The 12,138-nt window shown below is 52.7% G+C and overlaps 1 protein-coding gene across 1 annotated transcript; it reads left to right on the forward strand.

Moving 5' to 3' along the window:
- Positions 1–1,735: 1,735 nt before the first annotated feature.
- Positions 1,736–10,576, forward strand: rit1 (Ras-like without CAAX 1). The gene is made up of 6 exons (XM_088905316.1): positions 1,736–1,922; positions 5,146–5,338; positions 6,990–7,046; positions 7,612–7,685; positions 7,780–7,971; positions 8,660–10,576. The coding sequence occupies exons 2-6, from the start codon at positions 5,245–5,247 to the stop codon at positions 8,888–8,890; spliced, it is 648 nt and encodes a 215-aa protein (XP_088761442.1). The 5' UTR covers positions 1,736–1,922; positions 5,146–5,244; the 3' UTR covers positions 8,891–10,576.
- Positions 10,577–12,138: the final 1,562 nt, after the last annotated feature.

Here is a 12,138-nt window from a genome sequence, read left to right on the forward strand (position 1 = left end):
GACTGAGACAGATAAACACAGACAGGTAGACCAGCGTGTATTGACAGACTGAGACAGATAAACACAGACAGGTAGACCAGCGTGTATTGACAGACTGAGACAGATAAACACAGACAGGTAGACCAGCGTGTACTGACAGACTGAGACAGATAAACACAGACAGGTAGACCAGCGTGTACTGACAGACTGAGACAGATAAACACAGACAGGTAGACCAGCGTGTACTGACAGACTGAGACAGATAAACACAGACAGGTAGACCAGCGTGTATTGACAGACTGAGACAGATAAACACAGACAGGTAGACCAGCGTGTATTGACAGACTGAGACAGATAAACACAGACAGGTAGACCAGCGTGTACTGACAGACTGAGACAGATAAACACAGACAGGTAGACCAGCGTGTACTGACAGACTGAGACAGATAAACACAGACAGGTAGACCAGCGTGTACTGACAGACTGAGACAGATAAACACAGACAGGTAGCCAGCGTGTACTGACAGACTGAGACAGATAAACACAGACAGGTAGACCAGCGTGTACTGACAGACTGAGACAGATAAACACAGACAGGTAGACCAGCGTGTACTGACAGACTGAGACAGATAAACACAGACAGGTAGACCAGCGTGTACTGACAGACTGAGACAGATAAACACAGACAGGTAGACCAGCGTGTACTGACAGACTGAGACAGATAAACACAGACAGGTAGACCAGCGTGTACTGACAGACTGAGACAGATAAACACAGACAGGTAGACCAGCGTGTACTGACAGACTGAGACAGATAAACACAGACAGGTAGACCAGCGTGTACTGACAGACTGAGACAGATAAACACAGACAGGTAGACCAGCGTGTATTGACAGACTGAGACAGATAAACACAGACAGGTAGACCAGCGTGTATTGACAGACTGAGACAGATAAACACAGACAGGTAGACCAGCGTGTATTGACAGACTGAGACAGATAAACACAGACAGGTAGACCAGCGTGTATTGACAGACTGAGACAGATAAACACAGACAGGTAGACCAGCGTGTATTGACAGACTGAGACAGATAAACACAGACAGGTAGACCAGCGTGTATTGACAGACTGAGACAGATAAACACAGACAGGTAGACCAGCGTGTACTGACAGACTGAGACAGATAAACACAGACAGGTAGACCAGCGTGTATTGACAGACTGAGACAGATAAACACAGACAGGTAGACCAGCGTGTATTGACAGACTGAGACAGATAAACACAGACAGGTAGACCAGCGTGTACTGACAGACTGAGACAGATAAACACAGACAGGTAGACCAGCGTGTATTGACAGACTGAGACAGATAAACACAGACAGGTAGACCAGCGTGTATTGACAGACTGAGACAGATAAACACAGACAGGTAGACCAGCGTGTATTGACAGACAAACACACAGACCGATAGATAAGGATGTAATAACAGACTGAGACTGAGAAACAGACAGGTATGGAGAGACAGGCAGGCACACAGGCAGATAGACAAGCATGGATCGACAGATTTACACAGATAAACACACAGACAGATAGACAAGCATGGATCGTCAGACTGAGACGAATAGACACACACAGGCACACAGCTCCCGCTCTCCTGCAAACGACAGACACCAAGCGGCTCCCCGCCCGGGCGAGCCCCGGAGCCGCCGATGACGGATTTTGAGTCAGCCCCGACGTGGGGCCTCCCTTTCCGGGGTTGCAGAACCGGGCGGGCGCTAAGACCCGGAACATGCTCTGCCCATCTCTCTCTCTGTGTTTACTGCTTGGGGCTCCCTGTGCCTGGAGTGTCGCGGTCGACTTGCCTTTCTGGAAACACGACAGTAATTACCAATTAAGAAACAGCTCACAGAGATCAGGAGCATGAGGCAGAGGGATCAGTAAGTCCGGGTAAGAGTTTACGGATTTGGCATGCACAGGTTTTTAAAAGAAACTTTGTTGTAACCCGGGCTACAAGAAAGTTTCACTGAACCTCCCTTCTCACGGTTGACGCGGGAGAGAGCTGCGACAAACTTCGCGCATCTGAACAACCTACATGTTTTTGTAGGGTAGATCTTAACATTTTTGTATTACGATTAATGCGCCATCAGAGAACGGTAAACGACCGCGGATACGCGTTTTTTTTTAAATGTTTTTGTAAACTGTTGGTAGTTCCTCGATGAAGTTTTCACAGTCTCCCTTAAAAGGTTTGATTTGTCCTTGGAACTAAAAAAAGACAAACTCATCAACTTTCTGTCAGTTGACGTCAAGAGTAACTGATACGAAGTGGGATTGTGCCCAATATTTAATAACAAAATGCGATCTTTAAATAAACAGCTAAACATGAAATAGTTCCGAGAACGTGCGAACACGCAATGACGTGTCGTATTTAAACCAGCCCCCTTTCTAAACAAAAAAAAATACGGCTGTTAGTAATTTAAATCGTAAGTTTTCAATACAGTTCACCAAAACACCGCAGATGTTTTCAATAATAAATGTTTTCAATCAGTTTGCCGAAAATAAATTTGGTTTCTCGTTGTTTTGTAAAACATACACGGGATTGTCTTTGAATTTAAAGTTTGTTTTTTTTTGGCTGTACCACACTCGGCTTTTTTTTTTTAGTGTTGTGGGAACAGAAACCGCTTTTCAACTTTGAAAATAACTCTGGTAACTCGCTTCTGTACAGCGATTCTTTGTCGACCCTTCATTGTTGTCAAAATGTATTTTAACAGTGCGGGTGAGACCGGTTATTTTCTTCAACTCGAAATAAACTGTACATATTTATAGTTCAGTGTGAAAAGACAAAAGGAAGTAAAACTGCCAATTCTACACCATGAGCACATTTGTTAAATCGTGTGACTAATCTATAAATGATGTATGAAGGCCTAACGCTTGTCCCAAGCCTCGGGAATTTCCTAGGTCTGAAGTCCGAAGCGTGGTTCTTTAGCGATGGTAAAATTGGAGAACATCCGCCGGGCGAAGGGAGTATTCCAGGTTTTTCCTCCCCTCACCCAGAACGTAACATAACACAGACAACTGCTATTACATTTAAAATCAGCAACTAAATAACACGGAACCTGATTAATTATTTATGGTAAAGACGGTACGGTAGATGGATTTTTTATTGGAACAGACTTGGAACAGGCTTGTGAGGAATCATAAAGGAGAGACGTAATACCAAAGTGACGCACTATGTAAATCTTTCGCTTTATAAGCAAATCAGGCAGTGTACATTCAGGAGCGTGGTTACCTGCTTCTCACAGGATACCTGTCGGACAGGTGTTGCATTAGTCAGTTATCAGAGGAAGCTCTCAGCCCATCTGCTTCTGCTCCCATCTGCTTGGGTGCTCGGTAGCAAATCGGTCCCAAGATTTCGTCCGGCTGTTCCTTGAACAAAGCCTTGATATGGGCTGTGACAACATGGCTGAACAGCCTGTTTCAGACACCCGCTACTCTTTGAGTACAGTAGTACCTCCCGTCCTGATTAGAGGGGACCTCGTCCAGCTGTTCCTTGAACAAAGCCTGGGTACTGCCTGGGCAGCCTGTTCCAGAGCTCATGTGCTGTATTCTTCTCTAATGAATTATATGGTAGTGGCTGTGGGTTTAAGCTTTTCCCAAGTCCAACAGCGGCGCTGGGAAGCGTTGTAAGGTTTCTTCATGACCGATCAGATGCCAGCACCCTGTGACCTCTAATAGCAAGATCCAGGAATGGGGAAGTTTTGTCAAACGCATGATCTTGTGTGCTTGCACGAGGCGCGCGTCTGTCTGTGTGTGTGTGTCCGCACTGTCACATCATGCACTGCCCACGACACCGTGCACGCACACCCCCCTCGCTGGCCGCTGCTAGGTCACATGCCCCCCCCCCCCCACACACACACCCCCGTGTGCATGCTGCTAAAATTAAACACTTCCTCCTCCTGGCAGGGCAGCGAGTGGGGCTTGTGGTTCTGACACATCTGCTGGTGTAGGGTGATGGGCCTTCTGAGTCAGCGCTGTCCTCGCTGATGGGGAGGAGAGGGCAGAAAGCTGACGGGGGTCGTCAGTAATAATAATAGTTCCTTACTCTTATCTAGTGCTTTTCTGATTGCTCCACTCCAAGCGCTTTACAGGTCATGGGGATCTCCTCCACCACCACCAGTGTGTGGCCTCACCAGGATGATGCACCAGTACTCTCCCCACACAGCAGCTCTCAGTGGGGGAGGAGAGCAGAGTGATGAAGCCAGTTCAGAGACAGGGGATTATTAGGAGGCCAAGATTGGTAAGGGGCAGAGGAAAATTTGGCCAAGACACCAGGATAACATCGCTACTCTTTTTCGAGAAACGCCCTGGGATTATTAATGACCACAGAGAGTCAGAACCACAGTTTTACAGTTCTTATCAGAAGAACAGCACCTTTATTACAGTATAGTGTCCCCGTCACTGTACTGGGGCATTAGGACCCACACAGACTGCAGGTTGAGCGCCTCCTACTGGTCCCACTAACGCCTCTTCCAGCAGCAGCCTCAGCTTTCCCAGGAGGTCTCCCATCCAGAGATGGATGCTGAGCGTCAGTGGGCTGCCAGCTGGGAGTTGCAGGGTGATATGGCTGCTAGTTGGCTCATCAGCGAACACACCATCGCCTGTGGCAGGAGCAGTGTGTGTTTGTGGCTGCTCCTTTTTAGAGCTCGGTCTTGTGCAACAGTTGACGTCGCCTCTGCTCGTGCTGCACCCGTCTCTCTCCTCCCACTGTCTCAGCCACCGTCTTCACCCCCACGTCTCTCCCTCTCTGCTCCTCCTCTTCCTCCAAACTCTCTGTGGCCCCCTGAGTCTGGGGGTGGACCCTGCCTCTCCTCTCTGGTCTGATTCCAGAGCAGTAGTAGATTTTGTTTTCCCCCCCCAAACGTGGTGACCCCACACTGTGCCCAAGGAAGAGTTTGACACTCTTCCTTGTACCTGTACGCCATTTTTCAATGCACCGCCCCCTGAAATCAATTCTGTGCTTTGACTCAATGTCCTGATTTTCTTCTGCTGCTTCCCCAGCTCAGAAACGTCTCCAAGTTGCCTCTTCCTGCTCGGTGTTCCTCGTCTGCCGCTGCTCTCTGAGCGCGTGTGTCCGAAGCCTTCCTGGTGTTCAGTGCTCACTGCCTCTCTCCAGGTGCAGGACGTGCACACCGCTCCACGCTTGCTGAGCTGCGTTGCCGTGGGCCTGCTGCTGACCGGTGACTCTGCCCGTCCAGGCTGCAGGGGCGCAGCGATGGAGTCGGGCCGGACCCCGGGGGGCGCCGCGGGGGGGCCGTCCCGCGAGTACAAGCTGGTGATGCTGGGAGAGGGAGGCGTGGGTAAAAGTGGTGAGTACTGGGAGTGCTTTCTCTCCGTCTCTGCCTGGAGTGCTCTCGCACTCTCCCCTCGCGCGCGGGAGTGCTCTCACACTCTCCCCTCACGCGCGGGAGTGCTCTCGCACTCTCCCCTCACTCGCCAGGGTGCTCTCGCACTCTCTTAACGTTACCCAGAAGCCAGCAGAATTCTCTCATCCTCTTTTAGTCTGCCTTACTCCCTGTCTGCCTCCACTTACTCCCTGTCTCTTTCTCTCTCTCTGTCTCCTGCTCTGCTCCCGTCTCCTTATCCTGTGTTTCCTGTCTCTCTCTTCGTCTCCTTATCCTCTGTGTTCCCTCTCTCTCTGCGTCTCCTGGTCTGCTCCCTTCTCCTTATCCTGTGTTCCCTGTCTCTCTCTCTCTGCGTCTCCTTATCCTCTGTGTTCCCTCTCTCTCTGCGTCTCCTGGTCTGCTCCCTTCTCCTTATCCTGTGTTCCCTGTCTCTCTCTCTCTGCGTCTCCTTATCCTCTGTGTTCCCTGTCTCTCTCTCTGCCTCCTGCTCTGCTCCTGTCTCCTTATCCTCTGTGTTCCCTGTCTCTCTCTTTGTCTCCTGTTCTGCTCCCATCTCCTTATCCTGTGTTCCCTGTCTCTCTCTGCGTCTCCTGCTCTGCTCCTGTCTCCTTATCCTCTGTGTTCCCTGTCTCTCTCTTCGTCTCCTGCTCTGCTCCTGTCTCCTTATCCTGTGTTACCTGTCTCTCTCTCTCTGCGTCTCCTTATCCTATGTGTTCCCTGGGTTGACCAGTCAGGTAATTCAGTGACTTCAGGCGTGGTTCATAAATCATTACTGCTGCCTTAGTATCTCCATAGCAACTGGGGGGGGGTCCACAGCCCTGGCAACTGCCCTCCCACCCCTGCACCATCTGAAGCTGTTGCTTGGTAGCAGCCCCGGTGCCTAGCAACCGTCTCTTTTTGTGCCTGGTTGTTGCTGTGGAGACCGGCAGCAGGCCCACCTGGCGCAGGTGCTGGCCTGCAGTTCGGTGCAGTAATGATGCCTCTGGGGAACCCGGAGTGTTTTTCCCACTCTTCCCTGGCCTCGTTCCAGATTTATTTTTCCTTTTTTGTTCCCGTTGCCCCATCCTGTGACATCCAACTCCAGTGGGCTCCCGGAGGAGGCATTCGGCATTGCTCATTTAGGATTTTTTCCATGTGGTCCAGGGGCAGCTCCTGGAGCTCAGGCACTGCTGTGTGGGCAGGAAGCCATCACCTGCCTATGTGGGGAAGAGAAACTACCCCCTTACCGAAACCGAGAAGTATAGCTGATTGCCCAACACAACTGGGGCATCTAGACTTGACCGCTGATCGCCCAACACAACTGGGGCATCTAGACTTGACCGCTGATCGCCCAACACAACTGGGGCATCTAGACTTGACCGCTGATCGCCCAACACAACTGGGGCAGTCTAGATGCAGGGCACCCAGTTGTGGGTTACTGGGAGCTCGGCTCACGAGGAGAGCGCTGTGGGGCAGCAGTGAGACCCAGACCCATACCGGAGCGTGTTGAGGTGCGCCGGTGAGTGTGTTGGAGTGCTGGCGCGTGTTGAGGTGCACCGGCGCGCGTGTTGGAGCACTGGGGTGGGGATGCGATGGGTTAACCACTCCTTCCTCTCTCTCTCTCTCTCACCCTCAGCCATCATCATGCAGTTCATCAGCCACAGGTTCCCAGAGGATCACGATCCCACCATCGGTGAGAGGGGCAGGGAGGGGGTGTGGGCGGGTAGATAATGGGGTGGGGATGGGCAGGGAGGGGGTGTGTGGTTGGAGTTAAATGCTTGAACACTGATGACACTGGGAGTGTGGAGTGAGAGAGGACAGGGAGGACAGAGAGGCAGGGTGTGTCTCTGTGCACACTGATGACACTGGGAGCGTGGAGTGAGAGAGGACAGGGAGGACAGAGAGGCAGGGTGTGTCTCTGTGCACACTGATGACACTGGGAGCGTGGAGTGAGAGAGGACAGGGAGGACAGAGAGGCAGGGTGTTTCTCTGTGCACACTGATGACACTGGGAGCGTGGAGTGAGAGAGGACAGGGAGGACAGAGAGGCAGGGTGTGTCTCTGTGCACACTGATGACACTGGGAGCGTGGAGTGAGAGAGGACAGGGAGGACAGAGAGGCAGGGTGTGTCTCTGTGCACACTGATGACACTGGGAGTGTGGAGTGTGAGGACAGGGAGGACAGTGGCAGGGTGTGGACGGGACAGGAAGGGTGTCTCTGTGCGTAACGAGTGTGCGAACGAGCTGTGCGGTTTCACAGAGGACGCCTACAAGACGCAGATCCGCATCGACGACGAGCCGGCGAACCTGGACATCCTGGACACGGCGGGACAGGTACGGAGGCGCGCTGCCCGGCGGGGGCTGGGCCCGGGGCACGCGGCGGGACCCTCTGTGACAGAGCTGTCCTCTGGCGCCCCCTCTCTCCCAGGCGGAGTTCACCGCGATGCGGGACCAGTACATGCGCGCGGGCGAGGGCTTCATCATCTCCTACTCCATCACCGACCGGCGTAGCTTCCACGAGGCGCGGGAGTTCAAGCAGCTGATCTACCGTGTGCGGCGCACCCCGGACACGCCCGTCGTGCTGGTGGGCAACAAGTCCGACCTGGGGCACCTGCGCCAGGTGAGCCGTCAGCGCATGGTGCTGCAGCCTGCAGCCCACTGCAGCCCAGCAGTGTGAGCCTGGCCCGTACCTGGAGGGGAGACTCCTGGGAAAGCTGAGGCTGCTGCTGGAAGAGGTGTTAGTGGGACCAGTAGGGGGCGCTCACCCTGCGGTCTGTGTGGGTCCTAATGCCCCCAGTACAGTGACGGGGACACTGTACTGTAAGAAAGACGCCATCCTTCAGATGGGACGTAAAACCGAGGTCCTGACTCTCTGTGGTCATTAAAAATCCCAGGGCGTTTCTCCAAAAAGAGTAGGGGTGTTACCCCAGAGTCCTGGCTGGATTTCCCCCTGGCCTTTACCAGTCAGGGCCTCCTAATAACCCCCCTCTCTGAACTGGCTCCGTCACTCTGCTCTCCTCCCCACTGAGAGCTGGTGTGTGGGGAGAGGACTGGCGCACTCTGGCTGCCGCCACATCATCCCTATAGGGTTACAGATTGGTGTTGGCAGTGGGATTCCTCACATCCTGTGCAGCGCTGTTGTGTGGAGTGTCCAGAAAAGCGCCACATATAGGTGTGAGGAATTGTTGCTGTTTCTGAGGGCGTGTGTCTGTCTGGAGGGTCGCAGGCTCTTGCTGCTTCTCTCTCGCCCCCCCCCCCACCACCCCTCTGTACCCCGCTGAGCTGCAGTGTGCCTTCCCGCCCTGCAGGTGTCGGTAGAGGAGGGCCGGGGGCTGGCGCGGGAGTTCCAGTGCCCGTTCTTCGAGACGTCGGCGGCGTTCCGCTACTACATCGACGAGGTGTTCGCGGCGCTGGTGCGGCAGATCCGGCAGAGGGAGAAGGAGGCGGTCAGCGCCGTGGAGCGGAAGAGCCGCAGGCACAGCTCGGTGTGGACGCGGATCCGATCCCCCTTCCGCAGGAAAAAGCACCCCCAGCACTGAGGGGGGAGAGGGGGGCTGAAGAGAGGAAGGGGGGAGATTGTCGGGAGAGAGTGGAGGAGCCGTGAGGGAATGATCAGGAGAGAGGGGAGGTGGAATTAGAGAACAATGGGAATGGTCAGGAGAGGGAAAGCAGGTGGAATTAGAGAATAACGAAAGTTTTAGACGGAGAGGTGGGCAGGGCGGATGACAGGGAGAGAAGCAGGAGAGCGGGAGATGAGTGAGGGAGTCGTATGGAGCAGGAGAGAGTGGAGTCTGGCGACAGCAGGGCTGACTGCGCTGGCAGGCTGGGCTTGTTAGCCTTCTCCAAGTCGCTCGTGTTTAAAAGTCTTCACTGGACATTTTTACTTCAGTGGTATTTATTTCTGACAAGTTTTTAATTGCCAATTGTTTGTCTTTACACCCACTCCAAGCCCCCGCAGGGGTTTCACCGCTCCTGCCAGAGCGAAGGTGAAGATGACAAACACTCTCCTACTCCTCTCAAACTACAGGACACAGCCAGGCCAGCCCAGACTGGACCGGCGCTCTCTGGACTGTAGGGTTACAGTGTGACCCAGACTGGACCGGAGCTCTCCGGACTGTAGGGTTACAGTGTGACCCAGACTGGACCGGTGATCTCTGGACTGTAGGGTTACAGTGTGACCCAGACTGGACCAGTGATCTCTGGACTGTAGGGTTACAGTGTGACCCAGACTGGACCAGCGATCTCTGGACTGTAGGGTTACAGTGTGACCCAGCCCAGACTGGACCAGTGATCTCTGGACTGTAGGGTTACAGTGTGACCCAGACTGGACCAGCGATCTCTGGACTGTAGGGTTACAGTGTGACCCAGACTGGACCAGTGATCTCTGGACTGTAGGGTTACAGTGTGACCCAGACTGGACCGGAGCTCTCTGGACTGTAGGGCTACAGTGTGACCCAGACTGGACCGGTGATCTCTGGACTGTAGGGTTACAGTGTGACCCAGACTGGACCAGTGATCTCTGGACTGTAGGGTTACAGTGTGACCCAGACTGGACCAGTGATCTCTGGACTGTAGGGTTACAGTGTGACCCAGACTGGACCGGCGCTCTCTGGACTGTAGGGTTACAGTGTGACCCAGACTGGACCAGTGATCTCTGGACTGTAGGGTTACAGTGTGACCCAGACTGGACCGGCGATCTCTGGACTGTAGGGTTACAGAGTGACCCAGACTGGACCAGCGATCTCTGGACTGTAGGGTTACAGTGTGACCCAGACTGGACCGGTGATCTCTGGACTGTAGGGTTACAGTGTGACCCAGACTGGACCAGTGATCTCTGGACTGTAGGGTTACAGTGTGACCCAGACTGGACCAGTGATCTCTGGACTGTAGGGGTACAGTGTGACCCAGACTGGACCGGTGATCTCTGGACTGTAGGGTTACAGTGTGACCCGGCCCAGACTGGACCAGTGATCTCTGGACTGTAGGGCTACAGTATGAGGCCAAACTAGCTCGTTAAGGACCTTCGTTAAGAAGGTGGGGATAGAGAACATAAAATGGAGGATAAGAAGTCTGCTTTACTGTTAGTCCAGTACTAAACTGACTGTTTTGATAATAGGGCCTTAATCTAAACAACTGTTTACTTGTTTTTATATATTATTACACTTGATGTTTTTTTCTCTTTAATTTATTCTGTTAACAAGCTGAAATAAAAGATTGGAGTTTTATTTTTTTCTTCAGGAGGTGTTTGTTTCCTCGCTTTTACCTCCTGTGTGGAGACATCAGTGGGTTGAGAACTCGATTGTTTTTCAGTGGTGTTTTGATTTCTTTTATGGAGAGAGGAAGGAATCTGTAGTTGCATTTACACACAGTCCTCCATCCGAGAGGCTCTCAAAGTGCTTCACTGAAGTGCAGCCCTACCTGGGAGATGCACAGTAATCATTGTGCACCAGTAACCCCACCTGGGAGAGACACAGTGATCATTGTGCACCAGTAACCCCACCTGGGAGACGCACAGTGATCATTGTGAACCAGTAACCCCACCTGGGAGACGCACAGTGATCATTGTGCACCAGTAACCCCACCTGGGAGACGCACAGTGATCATTGTGCACCAGTAACCCCACCTGGGAGATGCACAGTGATCAATGTGGATCAGTAACCCCACCTGAGTGAGACACAGTGATCATCGTGAACCAGTAACCCCACCTGGGAGATGCACGGTGATCATTGTGCACCAGCGGCCCCACCTGGGAGACGCACGGTGATCATTGTGCACCAGCGGCCCCACCTGGGAGACGCAGGGTGGTCATTGTGCACCAGCAGCCCCACCTGGGAGACGCACAGTGATCATTCTGCACCAGGGGGGAGGAGAGAGAAACTGCTTCACCAGGTGAATTCGGGGGAGCTGAGGGCGGACAGACTGTACAGCCCCAGAGCAAAGTGGGGCAGCTGTGGGCAGCTTCACCTGCACCAGGTGGGCTCTTTCTCCCCCTGATCAACCCAGCCTCAGCCTGCATAGCGCAGCCAGGCCCCTCGCTTGCTTCTGCCCACAGTTCAACCGTGTGTAACAAACCATCTGAAGCCCAATTACTCACGTTTCTCTTTATTATCGTTTTCAAGGACAAACACTGCCACCTCAGTCTTTTTTATTTGCTTAAATTTGTATCAAACATGACCTGATCTTCCACCAGTTATGAACTGACTCAACGAGAGTCTTTACGTCGTGTGAAATAGCGCCGTCGTGCGCCCGGAGCTTCTCATTACCTCGACTGTAAACCAGAGCCCAGCGGTTGTATACTGTACCTCGGCACACTGTTTACACCAGCTAATCCACAGCCATCCAAGCGATCTTCAGCAAGTAAGGATCGTTTCACTAATTTCGGGGAAGACCCCGGTCTGACTACTGTTGAGCTAAAAACTAACGACGCTTTAATATAGGAGGCCACAATCACGGTTCCTGCAGAGTTGATGTGTTTGCAGGTTTTCGGAGCAGCTGAAAACGCGCATTGGCGGCTTAATGGGGTCAATATAACAGCTTCACTCGGACTTTAGGTGTTGCTGCTTTAAAGAGAAACACCGCACGCACTGACGGGACCCTCCAGGACTAGGAATGGGGACCCCCTGTAGACACATTAGTCCTCCGGGATTGGGGACCCCTGCATTAAAACGTGTAAAGTGGCAATTTTTGTCAAATTTAATGCTGGTGCCGTTTGTCATCATGCTTAATGGGGGCTCATACGGGAGTACGTTTAGCTTTAATGTAAGCCATAAACCAGGCTTCCACTGTA

Source organism: Atractosteus spatula, chromosome 25 (assembly GCF_055471065.1).
Source record: "Atractosteus spatula isolate fAtrSpa1 chromosome 25, fAtrSpa1.hap1, whole genome shotgun sequence".
NCBI lineage: Eukaryota > Metazoa > Chordata > Actinopteri > Semionotiformes > Lepisosteidae > Atractosteus > Atractosteus spatula.

Bases quoted from the DNA above. Each gene is read 5' to 3' on its own strand.
- rit1 (XM_088905316.1), top strand. From the start codon at position 5,245: ATGGAGTCGGGCCGGACCCCGGGGGGCGCCGCGGGGGGGCCGTCCCGC. The intron at 5,339-6,989 runs GTGAGTACTGGG...TCTCACCCTCAG, and splicing joins GGGAGGCGTGGGTAAAAGTG to CCATCATCATGCAGTTCATC. The intron at 7,047-7,611 runs GTGAGAGGGGCA...GCGGTTTCACAG, and splicing joins GGATCACGATCCCACCATCG to AGGACGCCTACAAGACGCAG.